This window comes from Trichosurus vulpecula, chromosome 1 (genome assembly GCF_011100635.1).
Source record: "Trichosurus vulpecula isolate mTriVul1 chromosome 1, mTriVul1.pri, whole genome shotgun sequence".
Classification (NCBI taxonomy): Eukaryota; Metazoa; Chordata; class Mammalia; order Diprotodontia; family Phalangeridae; genus Trichosurus; species Trichosurus vulpecula.
The window spans coordinates 547,453,453-547,468,044 of NC_050573.1; the positions used below are offsets into that span (position 1 = coordinate 547,453,453).

The following is a 14,592-nucleotide window of genomic DNA, read 5'->3' on the forward strand; positions in this document are numbered from 1 at the left end:
GTAAAATACATAAAATATGGTAATTGATTCCAGCCCAATAGAAATACTTAGGCCTGGCTTGGCGGAGGATAATCTCCATTCCTTAAACCTGGTCCTGGGTCACCCTCTGTTGGGAAGGAGGACGAGCGTTCGGCCACAGACGCACTCCCCCAAGCTGGAAACACTCTACCCGGCCGAGAAACACCAAGACAAAGCTCAAGGCCACCCCTTCCCCAAGAACCGTTGGGAAGGGGCGGGGAAGGGCGGTGCCTGACGGGAGGGATCACCAATCACCTAGCTCAAGGTGGCCCTCCACCTCCGCCCCGCCCCGCCCCTCCCCTCCCCAGCTCGCCCCTCCTCACCCCCTCAGCTCCCCCCTCCCGCCCTGCTACGCTGACGTCAGCGCCTGCGTGGGATTCTCCTCTCCTTTCGAGTAGAGGCAGGAGCGTCTGCCGGAGCTGTCAGGGCCAACCGAGGGGCCGCCTGACCTGCCTCTGTCGCCGTCTGGCTGTCTTTCTTTGTCTCCGTCGCCGGGGACTCATCCAGGGACCGGCGAAACTGGAAGCTGCCGTGGGCAAAGAGGAAGAGAGCGGGACGGCTGCTTAGGTGAGAGCCCCCGGGCGGGCATCCAGGAGCGGGGCGGACCGAGTGGGAAGCAGCATCCCCTCGCTTTGTCCCCCTGGTGGCGTCAGCCTCGGCCCGGCGCGGCCCCTGTCTAGCTTCGGCTCCTTCCGGCCTGGCAGAGCGGGCAAGAGGGAAGGGGTGCAGTTAACGGTCTCGTGCTCGCCCGCCCACCCCCCCGGTTCCCCGCTTCCGCACCTGCCCATCCCCGGGGTGGAGTACCTGAGCAAACACAGACAAGGCCTGAGGCGTTTGTTGACCGCGCCGCTGCTGCACACAAAGGGTAGTCGGTACTTCCTGGCCTGCCAGGGGAAAGGTGCCACGTAGGAAAGGAAATAACGAAGATGCTGAGAAGGACTTGACACCCTCGGGAGGGGGCTCATACCTGACCTGGTGGCGTAGGGAGAAGTGACGGGTGGTGGTTTTCCCCCTGGTCAAGGACTTTGAGTGAAGTGTTAATCCTTCAGATTGATACCTTCACTCCTCGTTTTGTGATCATAACAAATAACTAGCAATTATGTAGCCCTTTAAGGCTTGCAAAAGCACTTTAATATCTTATCTCATTTGATCCTTAAAGCAACCCTGTGAGATAGGTGCTTTTATTGTCTTATTTTACTTCTGAGGAAACTGAGGCTTAGAGCCGTCAGATGACTTGCAGGCGGTGTCTGAGGCAGGCCTTCCTCACTCCGAGTCCAGTACTTTATCCACCGTTCTGCTTAGTGTGTAGGTAGAAAAAAGTGTGGTTGTTGAATGGATTGTATATTTGGTTCACATTTGTAATGGGACTGGCTTTGCTGGGTAGAGTTAATGGTGTAGAGTTGTATGGTTAGAGTTAACGGTGGCACCTTTAGTCACTACCATATGTTGGTGGGGAAGGGTACCTCTAGCCACTGGCATAATGGATGGTGTCAGCGACCTACTGTGTCTACCCTTGACGCTGGTAGTAAAAAGAACATACCTATGTGATGTTTGAGAAAATCAAACTTTGTTCCTTTGGGTTTCAATTTCTGTATCTGTAAAATGAAAGAATTCTGCTAGATGATCTCTAAGAGCCGTTATAGCACTTCTTAATCCTGTGGAACCAAGTAACCAGGGGACTTAAGGTTAAAAGTATATTCTTTACCCAGTTATATTCTCTCCTCAGAGAGACTGTATTTTCTCTAGAATATTATCTCTAAGATAAATAGATCCAGGGAAGAAAATTTCCCAACCTCCCACAGTACTCAAGCTTATGTTGGCTGAATTTGGCAATCATTATATAATGTTCTAGTATTGTTGGTAATAACATAATAAAGTTGATTTTTTTTCCTTTGTCTGAATACCTATAGAACTTTGTATCACTCCTGCACTTTCACATTCCACAAATATTGTGTTATAGTTAATTGTATGCATATCTCTTATCTCTTACTAACTATAACCTCCATGGGGGAAGGGACCAGAGGCTGCCACAATGCTTGGCATATAATAGTCTCTTTTGTTGAAAGAATAGGTGAATGAATGAATTTACCATTTCTCTTGTTATCCAATTGAAATCCCACTCTTTGAAATGAATGTCCATTTTTTTGGTTCATGTTATAACAGAGATGGGGACCAACAGTTATACTTGTCACCTTAATCCATTCTTGGATTACCATTGTCTCAGAAAGAACACATAATAATTCATATTGAGCAAGCAGAGAGGAGACCATGAGCAAGACATGTAACCTCTTCACAATTTTCTAAGATTGTAATAAGTTCCAAAAGAAGTTCATATTTCTTCCAAAAGGAGAGACAAATTTCATTAATCTTATGTTTAGTTTTTCATGATAGAGGTTTCCACATTAAAATATATGTTTATATACTATGATGTTACATGTAATGTAACATGATGTACATGATGTAATGTACATGATAATCCTTTGAGTATTTGACAAACATTTACATTAGAACACATAACAAAGCAATTGTCATCAGGACTATCTGTTACTGGGCAAAAGAAAAAATAGACATATGGACTTGTGGAATATAAAGACATTCAACTAAATATATGCAAGAGATTATTAGTTTGATAAACTCACTGGAAAAAGAAGCCATTATTTTAATAAATGTACCTGGGAAAATTGGTTAGCAGTTTAGCAGGGAATGGATTTAAATTCACATATCCCACCATATTTATGCTCCAGTGAATTCTAGCTGGATGAGAGACAATCTTTTTTAAACTAGCAAAAAGATGAGGGAAAAATCATGATGTACTTATTTCACTTGTGTAAGCAAGGTAATTTTTTTGTATTTAATGAATAGGAGGGAATAATTAAAGAAAAACTAGATGTCACATTAAAATAAATTTCTGTACAACAAAAACAGTACAATTAAAAGAAAAATTATAATAGTCAATAATAGTAAGTTAGCATTTATTAAGTGTCTACTATGTACTGGGCGCTATGCTAAACCCTGAGGATACACATACTAAAAGAGAAAGACAGCCCCTGCCCTCAAAGAGTTTATAATCTAATGGGGAAGACAGAATACATAAGGTTGCTGAAAAGGGGGTGTGGGAGGAAGGGGAGGGAAGGTGCCCAACTTGTGGGCATGTGGAGAAGTTAGTCAGAGAAGTCTCAAAGGAGTGCAGTCAGGTAAGAAACGAGATCTCTGAGCTGAGCCGTCTTCTCAAGTAGTTTGAAGTGCATGGCCCGACTCTCCAATCTGGGAGGCAGAAGGTAGTAATGAAGTAGAATTCCAAAGTTGATGAAATTTTATAGGATGCTGAGGTTATTCCAGTGATAAGCTTCCTGGGGCATGGTAGAGAAGTCCCAAAGGAGTATAGCCAAGTGAGAAATTTACAAATAGATTGGTAAAATATGGCAAATATGACATTAAAAACCTGAAATACATACATTTTGTACATATAAACAAAAATAACAGAATCAAAGGATATAAACAATTTTCAAAAGAGGAAACAATAATTGTTTGGAAAAAATGCTTGACAATCAATGAAATACAAATTGAAACAACTTTTAAGTACCACTTCATACCTATCAAATTTCCCAAGATAATTAAAAGCAAGGAAACTGAGTGTTGGCAGGGTTTCAGAGAATCAGGTACACCTTATTCATTGGTGGTAGAATTGCAAGTCTGTATAATATATTTTAGAGCATTCTGGTAGTATGTACTGAACATTACCGAAAAACACACCATACTCTTTGACCCATTGATTCCATTGCTAGAACTATATCCTGAAAATTTTATTTAAAACCAGTAAATTCATCAAAGATATCCATGGAGACATTATTTGTAGTTGCAAAAAATTGAAAGCAGCTCAATGACAAACAATAGGGGAATTTTAAGGTAAATTTAGGTACAGTAATATAATATCATAATGTGATTACAATTGGCAAATGTCATGGGCCAGACCTGATTTGAGTTACCCTTGGTTGCTTGAATTTTAAGCCATCAAACAGTCAAAAAGGAAGTTTACTTAACCACAGCACAGAAAAGACTACAGCATTAATTCAGTTGGATATAGCTTACCCACTTTTGTGTTAGCCATGCTGGTTCATTTATCAGAAGCATGTGACAAGCCAGAGGGAAGTGCTCCTGATTCTTCATGGGCTGGTTTTTGAATTTAGGTGAACAGGAAGTTATATCAGTGGTTTGACCCAGTGGCAGCAAGCAGTTTCTTGGGAAGCAGAGGATTTGGGTCCCAATGGATAACAGAACAGGCAGGCCCAGTGTAGCCTTTAACTTACTATAATCAGGAACAGATAAGGCCCCTCCACGTTGCTGCTTACACAGCACTTACCATTCCCTGTCCCATCAGTTAGGACCTCCCTTTCCCTGGGAGCATGATGGATAAAAAGGGAAGATTAACAAATGTTTTCTTCTTTAGAGGCCTCTGTGGAGGTGCTGTCTTATTCTGCAGTGAATGGGTGGCCTGTTTGGTGTTCCTCCTGTCATCAGAAAGCAAGGCACCTCCAAACAGTTCTATCCTTGGTCCTAGAGGTCCTTCTTGAAGCACTGTCGATTCCTGGGTATCATCCTGACTGGACTTCCCAGGGCTCTTATCAGTTCCCGATTACAATAAACAAAGGGATAAGATGGGCCTGCTTGTGCTGATGTCCACTCTAGTGCCTGCTCTGTTGCTGCTCTGCTGATACCGAGCACTCCTCTTTTGTTCTGCTGTGACTCCCCAGCTCTCCTCACTGTTCTGGGACCAGAGTAATAGAAGGCAGTTCTTCCCTGGGCAAGCGCCACAGTTCCTGTCCTGGGACTCCACCACCCCTGGCTAGTCTACTACATCGATGAGCTAAGGGACAGCCACGTATGGATCAAGCAACTACAAGGGATTCTGGCCAGGCAGGCCAGGGCTTGGGCTTGGGCTCCTCATCTTATAAGAAGTCATCCTAGCTCATGCTACAGATTCTACCTCCACAGATTCCTATTGATGTCTTCAACTTACATAGCTGCCATCAAGGCTAGGAATATTCATTGAAGAATTATTCATCTGTTCTTAGGAGAAAAAAACACAAAGCAAAAGAGGTTGTAAAGACTCTTCTAACCAATATGTGTGCTTTAGCTGCCAGATGTGAATAGTTGACATTTCTACCAAGGGCTCCTACAGAATGGGCCCCCAGCATATGCCCTCATCTACCCTTGGGAGGTCCAGTGAGAATGAGAATTACAGTTCAAAGGAGCAGATGTGGAAGCAATCCCTCCTCCTCCTGTCCATATCCTGGGTTCTAGAAAGGTCTCTGGATTCCTGGAAAGCATCAGTTCTTTCAAGGATTAGGAAGGACTCTGTGTCTTGCTCCATATTTCCAACAAAGTCCGTATGGCACAGTTCCCAATTGCCTCCCAAACACCATATAAAAAGTGCCAAGCAGTTCATTCATCACAATTCTTAGATAATCCCTAAATTATAATCTCTAGGGAGGACCCAGGTCTACTAAAACTTTTGGTCCTAGAGATCACTATTACACATACCCTCATTCAAAATTTATGCACGTTCAACAAAAAACAGTTTGTAGAATTTACTATCTTTATGACACAATTTTTTTTGAGGTAATCAGGGTTAAGTGACTTGCCCAGGGTTATACAGCTAGTGCCTAAGGCCTAAGTGAACTCAGATCCTCCTGACTCCAGGACCACTGTGCCATTTAGCTGCTCCTATGGCACAGTTCTTAAAAATGCAGAGCACATACACACATCAATCTCTAGTTGCTGAATGCCTACAAATAGTTCATTCTCTAATCTCTCTGGGTCAGTGGAAGACATCTCACCTTATGCTGCCATAGCCAAAAGTACCACCTCCAGAATCACAGAGGCCCAAGGATTCAAGGCTCTTTATCAGAATGTCTAATGACCCTGGATTCCTCTTCTTCTCTATCACCTTTCCCTACTTGAATGAGGTCATTCCAATCCATTCATGCCAACTATTGCCAAGTATTGTAATATGGACTCGACTCAGGCCAGTTTGGTGGTTCAGGTTCAAGATTGGAATGAACGGGAAATTGTAAGCCATCTAACAGTAAACAAAAGGTTTACAGTGAACAAAAAGTGTATTAACTTCAGCATGGAAAGGATATTCAACAGGGTATAGCATTAATTCATTTGGGAACAGTTTCCTTGTCTCTGTGAATAGAAGTGGGTGCCAAGCCAGAGGGAGGAGCTCCTTATGGGTCAGCTTTTAGCTTAGTTTGTGTGTGGTAGATGTTGCTCCTATAACTAAGTCTGAGGAATGCAAGGAAATATGGCCTCTCTGCTCTGTAGTTTCATTATTTCTTCTCTGGGACCTTCATTGATTTTTCTGTTATCTAAGTAGAATTCAGCTTCCTTTTGATGAGGAATCCCCTTGAACAGCTGGTATCCTTGACAATAAACTTGTATCCAGAGCGCTTGAGCTAATAGTGCCCTTGACAATAACTTGTGTCCAGATAAGATCCCTGTAGCCCTGAACTAACCAACGACATTCTAGCATTTGACTGATAACTGACCAAGAGTACTTTCCCAGGACATTACCAGCTCTGAGCAAGTGCAATGCCCACCTTGCTTTTCTGACAGTAATCTTAGGACTAATTAACATCTCATGTGCATAGTAATGTAGCCACGCCACCCCCAACCCCTTTGAGAGGGATCAGACTGCGTGATGGGAAATAGCATGCACAGAACATTGATGCCATCACCCCTTGTGCATGTGCCCCTGGTTACCTCATCTTCCTGTCTGGGTTTCTTCATCTTCTTGATCAGAAGGCACTTTGCCTCTGGATAAGCCCTAGCTTTGCCCACTAGGCTGTGGCTGCTTCTGCACCTGTCTTCTCTAAGGAGATCCTCTAAAGAGAACAGCCTCACACTGAATAAGTGCCTTTATTTAACTTGGAGACAGCCTGAGCTAATTCTTACAAGATGACACCACGACACACATGCCTTGACCCCCAACATTTTTAGTGATTGCTTCATTTGCATCTTTACAGTCATCATGTATGTTGTTCTGTTCTATGCACTGGGTCATATGATCTTCCTGTGTTCCTCTGAATTTATCACATCTTTTCTTCCTGCTTAGTAATATTCCATTACATTCATAAACCGTGGTGTTTTTGTTTTCTGTTTTTTTCTAGCAGTGGGCACTTATTTTGTTTGTAGCTCTTGCTATACAAAGAATGCCGCTGTATTAATTTTGGTATATTACTAGACCTTTTTTGTCTTTGACTTCCATGGTGTACATGCTCAAAATGGCATTGCTGGGTCAGAGTTTATGGATAGTTTAGTCACTTTATTTAAACAATTCCAGATTGAAATCTAGAATAGCTGGACTACTTCACAGCCCTACCAGTGTTATGGCAACGCTCCTCTGTTCCCATAGCCATTCCAATGACTGTTGACATTTTTTAAAAAGTGTATTAACATCTTTGTTTTTACTTTAGCTTTGTTGCCACATATATCCCCTGATATCCCCCTACCCGGAGAGTCAGCCCTTGTCACAAAGAATAAAAAAGAGAAGAGAGAAAAACCATTTCAGCAAAACTAGCCAACACATCAACCAACTAACAACATAGGCGTTGTTCCAGTGTGCATGATGACTATCCCTAGTGCCCACCTCTGCAAAGGAGGAAGGGACATTTCCTCCTCTTTTCTTTAGCACCTGACTCAGTTGTTCTACGGCACTCAATTTTCTGGGGTTATGTTGTTTGTGTAGTTGTTTTGTATACTGTTTTCCTGGCTTTGCTTGCTTTGCATCATCCAGGATTTGTCTTCGTATGCTTTATATTCATAATTACTTACACAGTATTAAAGTGCCATTACATCCATGTCTGCTATTTGTTTGGCTATTCCTCGATGGATAATTGCTTTGTGTCTAGTTCTTTGCTAAAAAGGGCTGCTATAAATATTCAAGTGTAGGTGGTATGTTTCTTTCTGTCTTTAATGTACTTGGAGTATATAACTTAGCACTGAGATTTCTGGATCAAAGGACATGGGCATTCTAGTCACTTTCTTATCATAATTACAAATTGCTTTCTGGAATAATTGGACTAATTTACAGCTCTACTAATGATATGTTTGTGTGTGTTTCCATTTTTTTTTCATCTTTGGCCCTTAGTATGTCCTGAAGTAAAATTTCAAAATTATTTAGTGATTTGGAACATATTGGAGAAATGGTTCTTGGTATTGTATATTTGTCAGTCCCTTGTATATTTTGGATATCAGATTTTTTATTAATGATTTTAATGCAAATATTTTTCCCATTCCACTCTTTTTCTTTTCTGCCTTCATTGATTTTATTTGAATAAAAGCTTTTTAATTTTACATAGTCAGAATTATCTATTTTAACTTTTATTATTTCTGTGCACTTTTTGGTTAAGAATTCTCCCTTTAGGACAGGATAGGCTGGAGGGAAATGTAGTTACTCTTTCACAACATGACTATTATGGAAGTGTTTTGCGTACTGATACATGTATGGCCTATGTTGAATTGCTTGCCTTCTTAAGGAGGGTGGGTGGCGAAGGAAGAAGGGAGAGAATTTGGAACTCAAAGTTCTAAAAACAAATGCTCAAAAAAAAGTTGTTTTTACATGCAACTGGGAAATAAGATGTACAGGCAATGGGGTATAGAAATCTATCTTTCCCTATGAGAAAGTAAGGGGAAGGGGAATGAGAGGTGGGGGGAATGGGATGACAGAAGGGAGGGCAGACTGCAGAAAGGGGCAATTGGAATATGTGCCATCTTGGAGTGGGGGGAGTGTAGAAATGGGGAGAAAATTTGTAACTCAAAATCTTGTGGAAATCAATGTTGAAAACTAAAAATATTAAATAATAAAAATTTTAAAACTATGGAAAAAAGGATTCTCCCTTTACCCATATTTATTAAAAAAAAAAAAGTACCTGATCTTATTTTCTTCTAGCAGTTGGTTTTTTTTTTTAATATTGTGACCTTTTATATTCAGGTCACATCTATTTTATACTTGGAACACTTTAAAAATATATATCTAATGAAAGAGAAGTAGAATTTATATTTATATATAACATTTCCTTTAAAAAGTTCAAAATACCATATAAATGACAGATTTATAATTTCTTTGCTCCAGGTTTCTAACATGGGCCATTACTCTTTTTTGCCTTAGTAACTATGTCTTTGTAAATCATCGTGGTAACAAAAAATTAATTTCTTACTAGCAATCCTTTTAGTGTTAAGACTTACTGACCTTAGCTAGCCAGGTGCTTGGGTAACAAACACAGCTGGCAGCCTGATCCATTGCAATTTGGTCAGCCTTGCCAGAGCTTGCACTCTCTTGACATTGTCTCTATCATTGTCTGTATCAGCATCACTCCCACACCACCTAGTGAAACATCAGAGTAAGACTTTAGTGGAGGATTAAATGGTATCGTACAAAATCCAGCTTTTCTTTAGAGGGAAAATAATAGCCACCAGCAGGCAAAGTAAAAGCAGAGAGAAATGAAGGGAAGGACCACGTGACAAGAGGCAGTAAGGTGGAGTGGACAGAATGATAGCCCTGGAAGGATTGGCTTCAAAACCTACCTCTGAACTTGGCCAGCTGAGGCAAGTCACTGGACGTCTCTTAGCTTTATTTTCCTCATGTATAAAATAGGGGTCATAAAATCACAGATGTAGAGTTGTTACATATCTTGGAGGGGATCTAGTCCAGCCCTTCATTTTACAGTTGAGAATATTAGGTTGCCTGCCCAAAGTTTCATAGTTATTGTAGAAATGGGATTTGTACTAAGGTCCTAGAATTCCAAGTTTGTCATGCTCCATACACCGAATTGCCTCCCGAGAGATTGATCCCCAGAATGATACCCCTGTAGAGAGGGAATTCACGTAGTAAAGACTGTTGACCAGTGTAAAAGATTACTGAGGAACACTGAATCTTCTTTTCAGACTAAGTATTGATAGATGCATAACCACATGCAGGGAAGGAGCTCTAGGAGGCTGTGTGTGTACTTACATGCACACATGAGCACGTGTGTGTAAGAGAATACTTAACCAGTTGTGTTTAATCTTATTAGATTGTGTTTATATATATTTATGGGGGTATCAGTTAATTCCAGGGTAGAGGACTTTTGAAATGTGGGAAGAAGTCACTTTGAACTATCTGCTAGAAGAGCTTTAGCAATATGATTATGCTTAAATATCTGATTCACAGGGTTGTTGTGAGAAACAAATGAGATAATGTATATAAAATTTTCTACAAACTTTAAAGTGCTATGTAAATGTTGACTTTCATAATTCTTTTTTGGGTGGATGAGCAGCAAGGAAGGGTGAATAGGTAGGTCTGGGTGATGTTAAGTGAAGTACCTATACATTCTATTACTGGCACCAGGGTTGCCAGTATATCTTGTGTTCCACATATCCATATATCTTAGGTTCCACTCCCCACATTGTGGGTCCCACCACATAATCCTTTGGCATATTAAAACCCTTTTTCAAAAAAAAAATCTAGCCCTAAATGTTTAAATTTGTCTCTGTTCCCTGAAGTACAATTTAGACATGATTCTCAATAGTGGATTATGCTAACACATTTATAATTTGTCTCTGTAATCTAAAAAGGTAGCTTGTGAAACCACAAGGCAGCAATTATTCTAGGCAATATTAAAGTTTTGTCAGGTTTGTAAAAAGTTTGTGATAAGCGTATTTCTGTTGAAATATTGAACAAATTAGTATGTATGAAAGATAATGTTAACATTTACTTTCTGCAAATTTAGGAACTCTACTTTGAGAATCTCTCAAAAAGAAAAAAAATCATGGAGAAGAATGGGAACAACCGAAAGCTCCGAGTTTGTGTTGCCACTTGCAATAGAGCTGATTACTCAAAACTTGCCCCTATCATGTTTGGCATTAAGGCAGAGCCTCAATTCTTTGAACTTGATGTGGTAGTACTGGGATCTCACCTAATAGATGACTATGGGTAAGGTAGAAACTATACCTTATGTTCTTTTATGTAATTAGAGGGAAGTGCATTTTAAACTAGATCTTAAAACTATGTCACACTTATTAATGCACATTCTCTTTTGATAACTGGATTGTGAAAATTAAGTATTATTCAGCTTTGAATACAAGGTGCAGTGTTAACTTAATGATGTGTGACAAATGCATAGATCTGAAAGGGACCTCTGAGGTCATCTAGTCCAAGGAACTAGGAAACGGAAGCCTGGGAGGTTAAGTAACATTTTAAAACTCTTACGTTTATTAATAATACTAATGCCTTTATGATAATTGTATTTTGAGAATTATTTTGATTCAGGGAATAATGTTAACTTAATATTATATAATGAATACAAATATATGACAAGTTATTTTTAGTTCAATTCATATGTTAGATAAAACAAAATGCAGTGTTGTTAATATTTATTAATTATATCATTTAACTATCAATTAGATGTGGTTTATATTTTGACCTAAATTTGAAAAAAATACAAAAGGAAAAAGAAGTTTAGGAAGAATCTTTGAAAAGATAGAAATGTACAGTTGTCTTTTGACAAATGTACTTGAAATTAAATGGTCTTTGAATAACATAGGTGTGTCATTTAATGCTCTCTAGTGGATTAAACTAGTGTTACTTAGTTTCCAAAGACACTCTAAACTCTCATCATTGTTAAAAAACAAGATACAGATTATAGCAATAATTTATTGTTTCAAAGGATTTATTTTGTTTTAAATTATTTTTAACAAAAGTACAAGATTGACATTTTTACATAAGAAAATATTTCAAGAACCAAGAGGAAATTTGAGAGTGGTTAAATCTTTTCATGTGAAATAAGTTCTGTTTGCCCAGGGAGAAAAATCAGCTTTGAAATGAGGTAGCATGAAGGACAAAGTGAGTGACAGTAAGAGAAGGAAATCTGAGCAGATTCCTACCTACCTTCGAGATAGGACAGAGTGGAAATTTGGTGGAAAAGAGACATCGAGAGAGAGTAATCTAAGTGTTTTTTTTTTAGCCACCTGCCTCAATAATGGAGGATTGAAAAAATTATTAAATTGGTGTGGTTATTAGATAGAAAATTGACAGCATTTCTGCTACTGACAAAATTGAATGGGACCAAATCATAGTCACTTTCCTTTCTTAAAACCAGAATATTCATTAAAATGGTATCCTTTCCAAATGAAATATTTCTGTTTTGCATTAAGTTAGCACTATCAGCTAGAAGTTTGCATTTTTATAGCCAAGTAGGACTTGAGAATCCTGTTTCTTGATTTCCTCGTTCAAATCTAGATTTTCAAAGATTGTGCTTTCTTAATAAGTGTTTATCTCACTCAGATATTGTCATTATATTGCTTTTCTCATGTATTTATTGCTTTAATTCAAATAAATGTTCTAATGGATTCTTTCTTTCTTTCCTACCTAGAAACACATATCGTATGATTGAACAAGATGATTTTGACATTAATACAAGGCTACATACCATAGTTAGGGGTGAAGATGAGGCAGCCATGGTGGAGTCAGTAGGTCTTGCATTAGTAAAGCTTCCAGATGTTCTTAATCGTCTGAAACCTGACATAATGATTGTTCATGGTGATAGATTTGATGCGCTGGCTGTGGCTACCTCTGCTGCCTTGATGAATATTCGTATTCTTCATATTGAAGGTGGAGAAGTAAGTGGGACCATAGATGACTCTATTAGACATGCTATAACCAAATTGGCTCATTATCACGTGTGCTGCACCAGAAATGCAGAACAACATCTGATATCTATGTGTGAAGACCATGATCGCATCCTTTTGGCAGGCTGCCCCTCATACGATAAACTCCTTTCAGCCAAGAATAAAGACTACATGAGTATTATTCGTATGTGGTTAGGTATGTATTACATGAAATAGCAATATAATGATTGTTTTTGCTCTACTAGAAAATTTTCGATATGTATGAATATTTTTAGTGACTGAACTGTGTCGATATCTGTGAAAGATACAGAGGTAAGTTTTTGCTTCAGGGTTGGTTTTTTGGTTCCAGTATAAGCCTTGCATGGTAAACAAAATTTACCAGATCATCAAGGGCCCTAACTTTAGTTAATTAAACTCACAAAAAGCATTCATCTCATAGGCCTTGCCATGATTCCTAAGTTTTTTAGATATTTATTGTTTATTTTGAAAAGTAACTTGATGTGAGGAATATAATTTAAGTTACTTTCAAATTTTGGAAAACTTTGAAATAAACCCAATTTGGTTTTTATTATACAGCTAATTTATAAGCTCCATTTCATAACTTACAAAGCAGAATGCTAATTTACTAACTTACTACAGTATATTTAGGGAAGATATCTGTTCAGCACATCCCTTTCCTGATAGGTAGATCTCATCCAGAAGTGAAAATAACTATCAGAAGATCATTGGGCGAGTGTGGAATCTAAGAAAAGGTTATGCTAAAGAAAAGAGATATTTCTATTCATACCACAATAACATCTGAAGGAATTGAACCTTCCTATTTTATAAGATAACTAACCCCAGGGATCAATAAACTAACTCCAGGGATTGATAATTATAGCTCAGGGCAGCTTTCCACTTTTTCATAGTGCTGAAGATATAATGACAAATTTCAGATTCTCAATTTTTTTTCTATTTTTCATATTCTGTCCTGATCATCCTTGTTCATGAGATTGAAGCAGACATATTATGATTCCATTTTCATTATAGTTAAGGTACTTCTTTATTCTTTTCACCATTGTTTTTCAGTATCTATTTAGTTTCATCCTATCTTTAATGATTCCAAGTAGATTATTGCTTTTATTTCATCTATATTAAATTGATTGCCCTTAACCTCAACCAAAGAAGTTGTTGTACTTTGAACCTTTGTCTTTCTTACTTTTCACTTAGTTCCTGATATCAAATTTATTTGGTGTCTTTTAATCCTTTCCGTAATAGATTCTTTGTCCTGTCTTTTCCACTTTAGAAATTAATAGAATACTCCAATCTAAAGTCAGTATATGATCTTCAGCCAAATGTAATGTACATAAAGTTGATTACTCTTAATCATGAAGTATTTATTAAGAACCTATTATACACCAGACACTTTGCTAGGCGCTAGGGATACCAGTACAAAGAATGAAAAAATCATTACTCACAGTGAGCTTAAGTCTCATTATTTAATGAAGATAACTACTTCTGATTGTCCTTTGGAATTTGGCAACATTTGCAATGAATTACTGGTTTATTCAACAAATTACTTTATTCTGTAACATTATAATTCATTTTCAGTGTTTCAAATATGATACAAAATTATGCTATAAATATCCCATGTTATTTCAAGTGGGTTTTTATAAGGTAAATATTTTGAGAAAGAACTCTAAAGCCTTGTTGTCCTTGGGGCATAATATTGCTCACTTAGGGAAGAATTTGTCAGAAGGAAAACAGAAAGAGAGAATAATAAGATAATTCTGGCATTTCAAACAATAAATTCCCTTGAGTAGGATCCAAAAAAGCCCCATCATACTTTGAATTTTATATTACTATCAGTTGTCTTATGATGAAACTCCAACATATTAAAGATTTACTTGACATTTTTAATGATTG

General features: G+C 38.5%; 1 protein-coding gene across 1 annotated transcript in view; it reads left to right on the plus strand.

The window, feature by feature from the left end:
- Nucleotides 1-366: 366 nt before the first annotated feature.
- Nucleotides 367-14,592, plus strand: part of GNE (glucosamine (UDP-N-acetyl)-2-epimerase/N-acetylmannosamine kinase) — a 54,083-nt gene continuing 39,857 nt past the window's right edge. Inside the window, exons 1-3 of the mRNA XM_036741579.1 lie at nt 367-585; nt 10,791-10,993; nt 12,432-12,883. Of these exons, the coding sequence (XP_036597474.1) occupies nt 10,830-10,993; nt 12,432-12,883 (616 nt within the window). The 5' untranslated portion in view covers nt 367-585; nt 10,791-10,829. The remainder of the gene's footprint in view (nt 586-10,790; nt 10,994-12,431; nt 12,884-14,592) is intronic.